Genomic DNA, 15,287 nt, shown 5'->3' with positions numbered 1-15,287 from the left:
TCAATATGATTGAGACAGTTACACCCCTGAAGAAGCTATTGTATAGCAGACCTACAACTTTGTAGGTACGTGTGGCAGATACCCAATGGAAAAAACAATAACTAACCCAGCTACGGCAGCGCAGAGAGTTGAAGTAGAACCATCAGACACCTGTGCAACGTCTTCAATTTGGAAGATTCGTCGTCAAGTTATTTCCCACTATGAGAACCAGATACGACCGATACGACCAACCGATACTCCGGTTTCTGGGTGCTTGCCCTATCATCAGTACCGGGCATGGTCTCTTCAGAACGGTGTGCACCATCCGAGTATCACGACCGAAGAAATATAATTCCAGCTAGTCAATGAAACTGCAGAAAGATTTCATGACATACAATCTACCCCTTTCTAAATAAAGAATTATTGTAAAAGTGTTGAGCGAAAATTTGAGAAAGTGTTTCCTGAATGACTTGACGTGAGTCATTACTGCACGTATACAGTGCGTAAAAGCCAAATGGAATAAATTCATTATTTTGGTTACTGTACATATTTAAAAAAATCCCGAAATATGTCAAATGTAAATTATATTGACATTTTTCAACATAAAAATGACACCCCTACCTTCATCCCCGTTCAATGACGGATACAACCCCCAATTTTTTAAATAGGAAGTATAGGTTTGTGACATATGGTTTGAAAGGTATCTTCATTCTGAATATAGAATAAAGAAAATACTTTTGTCTAGTTTCTACTGTGTTTATTTATTCGTTACGACCGATTTCGGCTTAATAAGGCCAGTTTCAAGTAAATGGCCTTATAAGCCGAAACCGGTCAACATGAATTTCTACAAAATAAATAAGTCATCAATCGAACGAGTCTCTTCATTCTCTATTCAAAAATGTTATCGCTTTCAAGGTTATTGCAACAATTAAGATACAATAAATTAAAATCATGTGGTTACCGAAATTCGATAAAATACACTCAAAACTAAAAAAAAAAAATGTAATGCAAAACGTAATGAAATGTAGAATACGAAAAAGAACTATAGATGTTAACGAAGTAGATCTTCAAAATGTTCACCACGAACGTCTTGGCAACATCCTAATCTCAAATAAAACTGTCTTGTAACATTATTTAACATATCAGGCGTGACCGACCTAATAGCAAGCGTTATTCGTTCTTTTAAGTCATATATATATATATCATAAGACCTATGATATATATATATATATATATATGGTTTCCTACAATCCCTGCCCAAACAATAACTTTTTGAAGGTATTGCGTGTATTCTCTCATCTAGTGAGGATTTTCCATTGACCAGTAGCGGCAATTTTTCCGATTAGCATGACCGTTAAGAAACAAAGTACACTCATCAGAAAACAACGTCTTCTAATTGGATGATATTGTTATCCAACATGTTCATCACTTGCTCATAAAAGTAAGTTCTATCAATATTGTCATCCATGAGCTCCTGAGTAGTTATTTTATAGGGATGCATTTTATTTTCTTTCAATATATACATATTGATGTATGGCTAACATTCAATGTAGTGGATGCCTGTCTACTCAATGTATGTGGGTTTTCCTCAAACTCAAGCATCACTCTTTTCATTGGCAGCTGCTTTCTTTATCTGCCCCACATGACCCAGCTCGCGAAACTGTTTCTCTATTTTGCTTATTGTTCCTTGAGATATGGGCGGTAAATTAGTAAATTTCTCATGAAATAGGCGAGCTATTTCCTGCTGTGTTCAGGTTTTATCTCCGTAACCAATCATTTGTAAAACTGTTATTTTATATAGTATCTCTGCGCTCCATTACCTGAAAGGTAGAATTTTTTATTCATGTGGCAAATCCCACACTGTCATCGATGTATTAAACAGTGGTTTCAACTCTGCGGCAAGCAATGTTTCAATATTGGAAGTCAAAAATTACATCTTCTTATAGTTGGGGTCATATTACATGACCCCAACTATCAGACCTATGAAATGAAGGTCTGACATTCATGGGCTTTTGCACTAATATAAAGCTAATAGATCAGACCCTGCATTATTTTTCTGTCATTATAACCAAAAGGATTTTGGCCTCACTATTATTTTCAAATTATAACTACATTATTCCGTTATGATTTTACATTCTGTGACAGTTTTTATAACTTTCCTCATTTCTTGAACTGTTATTTTATTTATATACTTTTTAGATAAACAGAATTTGTCAACCAGAATATTTTCTAAATAAGAATGAAGCATATTCAGATTTCAACATAAAACTTATCCAAGCTGTAATGTCCGTGAGAAACTAGATTAGTTTTCAAGACTTTAATGAAATGAATAAAAAAACTTTTGTTTATTGTGTTAATTTTATTCATACGATCATACGATGCTACATAAATCAATTTGCTCGAGTTCAGCAACTCGATTTATGTAGGTTAATGCAGTCAAGCTGCTGGAAAATAAATCCATGAAAATCAAAAGATAAATGGATAATTACTATTCTGATCATTCCTATATTGATTTCAAATAAATAAATAAATTTAAGAGCCACCGGTAGACAGCTGTTTCAGCCTATTGGGCATCGTCAGTACCGGGCAGGCGGTCCTCGATTGAAGACAAAATGTGAATATCCAAAAAAAGTACTCAATAAAAATAACTGCGTAGAGGCAAGCGAGACATTAGTGGAACCACCTATTGGTGTGACACCCATAAACCTCCCCGGTATTCTAGTCATAAACTTTATTGAAGAAAATGGTATACTTGACTTGAGACAGTTCTTCTACAAAACTCTTGCGTTATACCAACACAAGGAAAAAAATAGATTGAGCAAGCCTAAATACAATACACGCAACAGAACCAAATATAGTTTAACATACGCTCGTAAGTATAAAGGACAGCAATCGTTCAGTGTTCTCTGACCAAATGTCTAAAACTCTTTACCGCATAACATACTCATTCATTTTAGTACCATATTCGTTGTGAAAAGAAGCTCACTGTTCATTACTTATATCCTTGACACATAACGTGCCCATAAGTAAAATTAACGCAAAATGCAAATATTTCAGACTTCCTTTTGGACATTTGACTAAGTATTAGGTCTATTACATTGTTCAATTTATTTCATCTATTTGAAATATATACCTATCACATGTTTCGCTAACACAGTAGCTTTGTCAACAGTGACTTGAATTTTTGAAATAAAGTATATGGAGATCAAATTGTGAGGTGTAGTTATGAAATTACTATGGATATTCATCAAGTAACGGCCAAATCAATCAGAAAACTCATCTTAGACCTTCGTGTTATAAATATTTTTTTTAAAGTCAACAATGGTTGTCCTGAACTTTTCACATAGCCATCCAACGCCCATCATGATCTGGTGAACTTAACAAAAAAAAAAAAAAAAAACAATTGTTCAATTTCAATCAGATCAGTTTTAGTTCAATTGCCCTTCTACAAAAAATGTGAATCAATAATTATAAAACGGATTTTCCGTTAATATACAGGGCTATTCAAATTAGTTTCTGTACATGGGATTCTCGTAAACGATAAGAGATAGAGTGTCGGTTAAATTGTGGCAAAGTTGCGTATTCTAGAGACCTATTCAATGATGTAAAAAAATCGAAAAAAGCTCTTTTGGTTCCGGAGATATACAGGAACAACCAAAAAACCCCAAATTATTTTATTGCCTAGATCTTCTTTATTCGCAGACATATTGAGAATCTGTCCACATTTTGCTATCGGCACTTGATGTGAGCTATCAAAATATGTTCATGAATCTTTTATATAGGGTGTCATCTGACTTGGGCCACCCCCATCCTTGAATTTTTAACTACGGACCTGTATTTTTTGTTGTAGTTTTTGGATCGTAGACGTTCACTTTATACTGAAAAATTGAATTTTAATTTATATTTTGGAATGTTTCGGTAATATTTGATTATAATTGGGTGAATTATTCCCTTCTAAATTACGGCCCTGGAAATTGGTTGACCGAGTTAAATAAAAACACAATAGCAACTTTCACGTCTCCCTATGTAACATAGATATTTTTTCATTTTCAGGTACCTATTTATATTTTTTTATATTTCCATTGCTCTGAGCATTTTCTACAATGAATTTCGAATAAGGAAACCTTTTATGATTATCTGAAACATATCTACAACAAAATATATTATATGTGTTTTGATGAGCAGAAAAAGAAATGATAGCAATAATAATTATTTATATACTCAAAGAAATTAATGGTGCAATAAATGTTCGAATTGGAGTACTTCCATTTCGAGACATATACTGGGCCAATATAATGGCCTGCAAGATCACCAGATCTTACTATTTTGGACTATTTTCTATAGGGGATATTGAAAAATAGGATTTACGCTGGGAGAGAGATAGAAAATGTGGAAAACTCAAGATTGAGGATTTTGAACGATTTCGCAACAATGCAGCAAATATGGTGTTGAGGGCAATAAATAAATTTGAAAAACCGAGTTCAAAAATGTTTCGAAATGGAAGGACTCCGATTTCAACATTTATTGCGCCATTAATTTTTTTGTGTATATAAATTACTTCATTTCAGTTTTCATTACAACTCTAGTATTCGTTTCGGATATTATTGCTATCATTTCTTTTCCTGCTTATTAAAACACATATAATATATTTTTGATGTAGATATGTTTCAGATGATCATAAAAGGTTTTCCTATTCGAAGTTCATTGTGGAAAACGCTCAGAGCAATTGAAAAAATATGAATAGGTACCTAAAAATGAAAAAAAAAAAAAACTCTCGAAAAACTCTACGGTATATAGGGAGACGTGAAAATTGCTATCGTGTTTTTATTAAACTCAGTCAACCAATTTCCAGGTACGTAATTCAAAAGGGAATAATTCACAAAATTATAATCAAATATTACCCAAACATCCCGAAATATTAAATTTAATTTCTCAGTATGAAGTGACGTCGACGATACAAAAAATACAGGACCGTGTTTAAAAATTCAGAGATGGGGGTGGCCCAAGTCAGATGACACCCTGAATAAAAAATTCATTGACATATTCTGATAGATCACATCAAGTGCCAATTGAAAAATATGGACAGATTTTCAATATGTCTGTGAATAAAGAAGATATAGGCACAAGAATTATTTGGGATATTTTTGGTTTTTCCTGTAATCTCCAGAACCAAAAGAGCTATATTCGATTTTTTTACATCATTGAATAGGTCTCTAAAATACGCAACTTTGCCACAATTTAATCGACACTATCTCTTATCGTTTACGAGAATCCCATGTACAGAAACTAATTTGAATAGCCCTGTATATAGATTATGTATAGGCTACATGTAATTCAATCATAACCGTCCAACTACTATGAAAAAATAATAATGTGTTTACAAAAATCTGTATTGATATTTTATTTGACTACTCAATCTACACAAATCTGTTGTGTAGTGTTTGAGAATGTGCACTCATTGACTCTCAATTGATTTTTGTTCCAATAATGTGTAATCAAGTAGTGTGCTTAGGTTCGCAAATTAAATGAATAAACTTACCTTTCGGGTAAAGTGATCACATCATCGACTACCGTACCAGAAGGAGGATTCTCCCCTATGTCAGTAAAAATCCTCGTGTTAATTCGTTTTGAAACGACCACAAATGCCATTTTCAAATCATTATTTTTATAAAGAGTTTCAGTCAATTTTTTTTTAATATTCTCCACTTCATGTTCAATAACATAAGGCAATTGTCCATCGCCAACCCCATCCCTATAAATCAAAATCTTCTCGGGATACACTTCATTGACCTCATTATATTTATTGCAGGCCAATGCCAGGAAAGCTGCAAAATTATCGCTCAGTTCCTCCTCTAAGCGATGCTCGGACACGTGGTTGAAATATCTTGTGGCGTTTCTGTCCAGAGATGCGACCATGCCCGCAAAACTCCTACCTCTGTTCGCCGTGTCACGACAAACATCATATCCAACAACCATGAGATTGGATAGAGGTATATTCAAGGACCAAGGAGCGCCTCCAATTTTACAATTCAATTGTATTGCCACTTTTGTTGCAACCGACATAGCACCTGGAAGCAAATCAAGATTCATATTAAGAATGTGGTTGAATAGTAAAATAAAAATTATATTAAAATTACAATTGAAATAAACGAAACCACATAAAAATACGGACTCTATAAACAAACTACGGTCAAATTATCTAAATAAAGATAGTTTGAAGCTGATTTGCATTTGCATAACGCCTCTAGTGTTGTAGTAGGGGATATTGCTCAGTTCTGAGGGTATTAGAATAGTTGTAGCTTGTAGCAGCTTGTAACACATTGAAAATTAACACAGTTGTGCAATCAATAAGGGCCTTTCATGTTCTCTAGCTCTAGAAGATGAATGCATTAGCCAATATTCTGAGTGCTTCTGCTGACAAAAAATGGCAAGAGAGAGCTAATTTCCCATAGAATAAATCCATAGTTCAATTTTGAAAGGAACAGACAAAAATATACAGTTCACACCCAGTTTTTTAAGAGTCACAACATGGGGGTACCAACCTAGTTTTTCATCCTATTAAGTTTAAGAAGGTCCTCGTGTGTTAAGAGTTGTGTGTAGATATAAAAAGTTTTACTTTTCAAAAAGATAGAATTATTGATGAGTTCATGATATTGCTCCCCAAAGTTGATTGAAGTTGTGCCGTCGACAAACCAGACCTATTTATTGGGATTCAAAAATATAATTTATATATATTTACATATTACATATTTACATATTTCATTTATTTATTTAGTAGGCAAGCCTAATATACAAAAAAATTGAAAATTAATGAATACCTTACATTATTAAACTATGTAAATATAATGAACATACATATACATACATATATATATATATATATATATATATATATATATATATATATATATAAACTATTGGATAGTGGGGTATTGCAGCAAGTAAATGAGTACTCTTTTAAGTTAGTCCAAGCTTTCGGAAATATATATATATATATATATATATATATATATATATATATATATATATATATATATATATATATATATATATATATATATATATATATATATATATTTCCGAACAAATCGAGATCCTTCCAAGATATAAAACATACAAGTAGAGATCCATTTTTCAAGGCGAGATCCGATTTCGGATATAGAGTATATAGAGTTCATAGAGAGTATATAGAGTTCATCAGGTGTAAGAAGTGTGGGAAAAGGCATGATTGAATTTTTGTTGGGATCTCAAATTGGACCCATTTTGTGCAATTTTATACTCCAGAAGTTCCTCGATGTTGCCTACAGAGGTTGTGACAGTAGCATACACCGGTATCAGCTCAATATGCGTTTTACGGAGGTCGCACTGGATCATTCACTCAGATAACCACTCCCCACGTCAGTGGGGTGAGTGATTACTGGGTCCGAGAATCATGTGACCTGAGTAGCCGTAGTGAACCAAGGATGACAGCCTTCTGCATTCTTCCGGCTAACGCTAGTTGCACACACACCGATTTTGGACGGGCAGTATAAAATAGGCCGATATTTTATTGGTAGCGAGTGCTTGCACACACACCGATTTTGGACGGGCAGTATAAAATAGGCCGATATTTTATTGGTAGCGAGTGCTTGCACACTCACCGGATTTTTATCGGTCAAACAATCAGTTGTTTTGTTGTCGTAATTAGCACGCACTGCCTAAACGAAGTCAATGCGTAGTAACTACAATTTCATCGAGCATTCGAGACTGGAATGGTCGATAAAAAACCGGTGAGTATGTAAGAGTGTATTTGGTCATGTACGCCACTACTTCCCGGTACTGCCGGTGATACAGTGGCAGTGGACGGCTGCTCACCGGTATTTTACCGGCGACGATCACCGGTCGGCGTGTGTGCCAGGTCCCGTTCCCACATGTGGTTCACTATTAGAATTTGAACGACCGGTACAAAGTCGACCGTCCAAAATCGGTGTGTGTGCAACTAGCGTTAGATTTCTGCCGCATCACGGCAAACCGGTATGATTTTTAGATTGGAGAGCAGCGTGTCCATCATTCCACCAAGAACTCTTATGATCAGAACCACCATTTTTACAGAATGGTTTGGGTAGAGCCTGCGGAGTTCAAAGAGCAAGTCTCGATATTTTGTCCGTTTTTCCTCCTCTTTTCGGACGATGCGATGTTCATTTCGCCAGGAGACGAAAACTCTATGACGAACATCGTCTTACTTTGATGGTCGAGGACATCATTATTATTATTATTATAATTATTATCATTATTCTCATCACGAAATTCTTATATTGTCATTGGTTCTTGATATGTGTGCCAAATTTTATATTCTTCAGACGATTGGAAGTGTGTGAAAATTAACTTCCAAGATTTTATTACATTATTTGTTAGTTACAGGTGAACCAAATAAAAGCGTGTTGAGAAAAGAAATAATTTTTTGCCACCTAGCATGGGTTGATAATGAGTAGCACGTCGTCGACTAGAAGAGTGTTGTACAACAGGAAAATAATAGCGTAAACTTTTATGAAATCAACAAAATGTGAATATATTACTGCAGTCATAATTGAACGTTTTATTGAATGTTAGAAATCCTTATTTAGACACATTTCATATTATTGCTCGCGTTCTCTTGTAAAAGTAGAGTAGAAAGGTTAAGTCTTTTAGTTGATGATGAAATGGTATAATTCTCTAGACTCTAACGGAGTAATAATATCCTTGGTGAAAAGGAATAACACAATTATTATTTGTTTCCACTTGTAATTCCACCAACTTCAATATATCAATACATTCAATATATTTTTAAATTCAATTGTGTGTTTAAGGGCAACTGAAATTGACCTGTTCCGATGCGAACTAATGTCTAGCACGTGGTCTTTTTATCAAGCACCTGCTTGATCAACAAAACTTTTGAACACGTAACAGCACACCTAGATAATGACAAATGAGATTTTGTCGAAACGTCGGTAAAATTAGAGATAATAGCACATACACGGATCATATTCAGCATATTCCTATCCGTGAAAACTTCAGATTTCATATTCTGTCCACATATTTGCATACCCCGACTTGACGAGTGACAATCGAGTTCCTCTTAAGCTATAGTACTTTTTGGGAAGAATGTGGTGAGAAACACAGTCAAAGGTCTTGCCGAGGTCGTACAATATAATAACAATATACTCACCCATTTGAAAACCCTCGAGTAACTCTCTGACAATATTCACACATCTGATGATGTTGATTTACCCTTGCGAAAACCTAATCGAATGTGATCCAGAAAACTTTCATTTCAAAATATTTCTCAATTTGATTTTTCAAAATGATTTCGATGATTTTGGAGAATACGCATATTATTATTTATTTATTTATTCATCATCCAAACGAAACTATTACGGCCTAATTACATGGATAAAAAAATTGAAGTTCATATAATCCTTGAAATATGTATGAAAATGGTGAATTAATAAAATAATCCTCAGGCAGGCACAAAGTATATGATCTGCTGTTTCATTGTTAATGAGGTACCCGGATAGTCAAGTAATTGAAAATAATTGGCGTCGCTGTTCTAAAGGTAATATTCAAGCCCAATATCCGACTACCAGATTTTATAATATCTCACATATGATTAACAAATGAAAATCGTGCATTATATATCAACACTAGATCTTTGGTTAGAGTTTTTCTTTCTTTCAAGAAACACAAAATCCATTTCATACCTATATATGATTGGCTCCTCTAGGCGAGTTATTAAGATTGAAATTATAATATCACAGCCCTATTAGATATAACTCAAGAAATGTAAACGAAATTATTATTGAAAATGATTTGAAATTCGTTAAAGCGCTTCACCTGCCCATAATACAAAATACTTTGTTTCTGGACTGCAACAATATACTGAGAAAGTCAAACTTCATGAGTGATAATCTGTTATAATCTGTTTTTCTGTTAATCAGCTGCCGCCCCCATACGAACGACAACTCTCAGAAGTTAAGAAACTTGTGCGAGCTAAGGACTAACGAGGTTTTACCTTTTAACGTGTGATTCCTAACACGGTTGCAGAATCATTCCAGCTTCAACCAGATAAATTCTCTCGAGAAAAATATCTGTCCCAAACGGGAATCGAACACACAACCTTCCGATCGTGAGTCTGACGCACTACCACCGCGGCCAATTCCACAAAGTGATGGCACCACACTAAATAGAAGTGTAAAATTTTATATCAGTAAGTCAATACTAGAACTTTCGGGCCGTTTCAGAACTAATGCTGGATTTACTAGAGAGTTGAACAGCCACACACAAATAATAACAATCAGCAGAAACAACAAGATTTAAAAATTACCAAAGACACCTTACATAATGTCAACCTGAGGTTGGAATACAAAGACCAAACTCATCCCTCAAGTAATTTTTCATACCCTTGCCTTTCCCAAATGCAGTTGGACTACTAATAGATGAAGAGGCAGCCAAAAATTCTCTGAATTCATTAAGCATAGTTTTTTCTCAGGTGATTATAATCATAATTTACACTAAAATGCTGTTGTCAGTTAAGCGGATATTAGAACAAGTGTCTCAGGTGCATGGTCAAACATGTACTGACCACTGACATAATAAAATCAATTTCTTAAGGCTGAAACTTTATGAACTTTTGTTTTTTTATATGTAAATCAAAATGATGATAGTCAGTAAACATCCAATGGGAACACAGCTGGTCAGTCAGCTGTAATGTACGCGAGGTTTATATGGGTCCAATTCATTTATTAAGCATGATTTTTTTTTTAGTAACTACTACTGACTATATTATTAATAAATAAAATGGTCAGTCAGTGAATAAGAAATGATTTTTTTTCCATTTATACAGCTTGAAAAAAAAACAAAATCAATCGAGGAGACAAGATTCGTTTTATTTTCGAAGACATATAAATGTTTTAGTACTGCAAACGATTCTTATGAAATTAAAATAAAGAATGGGTCGAGTATGCCACCATGCCAATCAAAAGTGATGCAGCAGTTCTCAAGAGCGAGCTTATTTGCAAATATTTGCTGACTATGGCTGAAAATTAGTTAATGAGAAATAAGAGTTTGATTGCTTCAAAGCAGATCAATTACCAGAACTTGTACAGGATGTTATCATTCATAGTCTGGGCTATATGTTTAGATTCGTGTTAAATGGAAATACAGTAAAATTAATTATTATTATGTTATGTTATTAATATTATGTTAATTTGTTAATAATTATTTGTCTTTTATTGACATCAAAATGATAAAATAATGATAAATAAAGAAAAAAATTTTTTACAACATTGTATTTTTTCTTTTTTTGTTTCCTTGAAAAAGTTATTATAAACAAAGTATTAAAATTTTCATAACTTTTATGTATCTAAGAAGGGCTCCACGAAGCGAAAAAAATTTATGGTAATTATTTAAATATTTATTTTACTTGAATGATAAAGGAGTTTTAGAAAATTTTGTTAATTAACAGTTGTCTAGATTATTGAAAAAATAACTTTAATGAAAAATTCCAACGGGAATCAGTTCTCTATTGTATTTAGATTATATCAACATTTTTTTAATTTTTATATTTGCTTAAATTACCTTAAAAAAATTATTTACAAGTTATGTACTCGCTTACAGGCCGTGCGCGCAACCTAAAACTGAGTGACAGGACGTTGTTCTACGGAATGGTTTGAACACACACCTGAGACATCTGTTCTAATATCTGCTTGACTGACCGCAGCATTTTATTGTGAATTATGATTATAATCACCTGAGAAAAAACCAGGCTTAACGAATTCGAAGACTTTTTTGGTTCTGCCTCTTTGACTATAAGGAAAACATAAAGATCAACAAAAAAAATACAAATGAAAATTGAAATATTCACCAGAACATCCAGTGCTTGGGTAACAAAATTCTTCAACCTGAGACATTTTAAAATTATTACAAACACAATTTTTACTAATTAGGGAACACTGGCATTCATTACATCAAATGAGAGTCATCAGTCTTGAAACTTATAGTCTGTGCTGATTTCTGTCGCCCTATAAACAAACACGGAGTCTCCATCTTTTCGAAAAATGGCTACAAGTGCAACATGCTGATGAGTTCAATGATTTTTTTTACATCTATGGCAACAAATATCATTTTTGAAAATTGGTATCGATTTGGAAACCTTAAGAACCGATAGGTACTGCCCCGAAATGAAATGATCAATTTATTATATGAGCCAATGGTAAACTTATTATCTCTAACATGACACACAGCTTTCCCATATATATAATCTATTCCTGAAGCACTTCTTAGTTGTCTTCATTATATATTCTTCAATCTCTTGACTTATGGTAGGACAAAGAAAGAAGCTGTGTTCATAATAAGGAGATAGTTTCAACCTGTGGTTTTAGACAAGGTATGCACATGAAAAAGTCACTTAGCATTACAAATTTCACTTTGGTTCGATATTATTCTGTTTATAAGTTGTTTCACTGCGTTATTTATTGACTCATTTTTAGACTCATTATTTTCCAGCTCTCTCTCATGGGATTTGGTGCTCCTTGTAATCTGTCGTTATAAGTATCCATCTGTCCGTTTTAAAATCTGTTTTACCGTTAACCAGCTGTCGCACCCCTACGAACGACAACCCTCAGAAGTCGAAATTTGTGCGAGCTAAGGACTAACGAGGTCTTACCTTCTAAAGTGTGATTCCTAACACGGTTCATTTTCTTTCAACTTTTCATTGTAATAGTGCTTCAAGATCTTATATATGTACTATATTGTTAGACGTACTCTTTATAATTTTTGACATCTTACATTGTAGCGTTAGAAAATGCTACTATTTCACATTTTAAAGATTACTTGAGGTTTAACAAAAAATTTCATGAGAAAAGTTGTAGGTGTACCTCTATGAAGCCGAAAAGGTATGGAAAGCGAAATTAATGTTCAATTATTCAAGGATAGCTCTCAGAAATGTTCAAACACAGTCCAGTAACGATAAAATTTTTGAATGCAATGTTGATTGCCTATTTAACGTGATTTCCAATAAATCTTTCCTTTATAAATAATGAATCAAAATCATTAGTTTAATTCTTATTCACGAAAAATATTCCAGTTATAAATACAGTCAGAATTTTGTTTTTTATTTATGATAACAATTCAAAGATAATGGTGTCAATCAGTGATTGACAGAAATCGAATTAGTTAAACAAAACCAGCTGTTAATACCTCAGTATATTTTGATTTGAACTGGCTACTCTTGTCTATAGATATCAATTCCTCTTTTCCTTATCCTGGTCATCGCTGGTGATTACGCCTCTGGTCATATTCTTTTTTGAGTCTGATCTTTTCATATTTAAATTTCAAAAGTCCATATGCCAACACTATCTCCCAGAGATGGCATCCTGATATTAGTCCCGCCGCTATCTGCGCAAATGCGAATAGCACGTAGCTGACCACTAAGTTAGAGTTTAAGGCGAGAGGCGAGTTCATGAAGAGTGGATGCGGATGTGTTTTGGAAAAATCACGAGCCTTCAATAAATGGCGTTCTGAACCGATAAGTTCCATTTGTCGATTTGAACACTCCTCCATAAGATATTCCTCTTGAAGTTGAATCATATAGGATGATTAAAACGCCTTTTGGTGTTTTTTTTTGTACTACCTGCTCCCTTTTTTAGGATGTATTTCAGTTGCCAGTTTTCTATTGTAAATACTTATTTCCGTAGTCTCTTATTTTAAGATTTCATAAGTGAAGTTGAAGTTGTGGAATCTCTTCTTCTGAATTGTAAGGAATAAAAAGTATCTCGGTAATTTTTTGAAGTTTTAAACCTCCTCCAGTGGAGTAAGTAGCAAGGATTTTGTTTTTTCCTATTAATCATTCCCCGTAGGTTGTAGGGACGGTTACACACTAGTACAGGATATCCGTGGATTGGAACTATTGATACTCAGTCATTTGCAATTTGTTCCTGCTGAGGATCCCTCGAACTGTTGTTCAGAAGGAAGGCAAAAATTAAACCCAACCCAGATTTTATGTTCATCAGAGTCGCTTGTCCAGGAGTAACAGGCCAGATATATTAATTTTCTTAATTTTATCATTCACCTTAAATTCATGAAATTATCAATTTATATGATTTGTGAGCTAACACACAGTACTGGGTGATCGCAAGGTGAAGATCTGTACAAAAATCCCTTAGAATAAAATATTACTGGTATCTGTACTTCTAAACAAGAACTTTAATTATAGCCGATTAATTGGACTCAGAATAGTAATTGTTTGCTCCCTTTTATATTTTCAGGTTGCTCAATCGAATGCAATATTTTTTTCAATTGATAATGTAGTTTGTCACCCTGGCAGGCCGAACTTTGAACTCTGATTATTGCATTTAGCCAGGTGGCGCCCATTACATAATTTTGTACTGTTCTCAGTCAGATGTACACTCAAATGCCTTCGCCCTTAATTTTTGCTCACCAAGACGAACAGCTGCCGGAGCTGCACTTATTTCCAACTGAGAGGAATAAACGATGCAACATAGCATATTATGAAGCTCTTTCAATTTGGGGGAGTACCATGGTTTTTTATTTTCACTCAAATGGAATTTTTGCCAAGTGAATGTGGTGTTGTAATAATATTTGAAGGTGGTATAGAAGTTATTGAATTTCTTGTCTAAATTCAATGAATTAAATGTACCCTCCGCATGTTTCTTTCTGTAGTAAAGTTTCAAAAGTCAAGAGATCATTTTTTGAGATTTCACTTTTGAAATTACTACATTTTTAAATTTTTCACATTTCACATAAAACTGGTATATTTGAGAAGTATGATCAGATATATGACTTTCTTTGATTATTTGTTGCTCAACGTCTAAATTTGTGAACATGATATCAATAGAAGTGTAGCTTTTGCTGGTAATTCTTGTTGCATGATCAATATGATTTACCACTCCGAATTCATTGAAAATATTGATTGATTCTCTGGTATACACAAAGTCAGTTAGGAAATTGATAATGATATCACCACAGACTACCAGGTAATATTTACCAGTGTATATATCACATATTAGATCATACAGTTCTTTCAGAAAATTTTTGATGTAACTGTCAGGCGTACGATATACAGAAATTACAAATTTTGATCCAGTTTCAGTCAGATCTACACCGAGATTTTTTATTTCTTCATGTCTCAGCCAATGCTCCGTAATACAAAAAATATCAATATCATATTGCTCAAGAATTATTTCAAGATCAGTAGCCTTACCAGAAATTTCTTGAACATTGAAATGCATTATATTCAGTTTCCTGTCACGCCTGTTGATCCCGCTGACGTCATG

At 33.7% G+C, this 15,287-nt stretch overlaps 1 protein-coding gene across 4 annotated transcripts in view; it reads right to left on the bottom strand.

The window, feature by feature from the left end:
* aub (piwi like RNA-mediated gene silencing protein aubergine) overlaps positions 1-15,287 on the bottom strand; it is an 87,446-nt gene that overhangs the window by 3,205 nt on the left and 68,954 nt on the right. For all 4 annotated transcript variants that reach the window (XM_074180717.1, XM_074180718.1, XM_074180716.1 and 1 more), the window contains exon 9: positions 5,519-6,047. In XM_074180717.1, the coding sequence (XP_074036818.1) occupies positions 5,519-6,047 (529 nt within the window). The remainder of the gene's footprint in view (positions 1-5,518; positions 6,048-15,287) is intronic.

The sequence above is a fragment of the Leptinotarsa decemlineata genome, unplaced genomic scaffold (genome assembly GCF_025532065.1).
Source record: "Leptinotarsa decemlineata unplaced genomic scaffold, Ldec_3_MD MMD2_tig00026299_RagTag_RagTag, whole genome shotgun sequence".
Lineage (NCBI taxonomy): Eukaryota > Metazoa > Arthropoda > Insecta > Coleoptera > Chrysomelidae > Leptinotarsa > Leptinotarsa decemlineata.
Note: the sequence above shows the minus strand (reverse complement) of the source record. Positions and strands in the feature narration are given on the sequence as shown.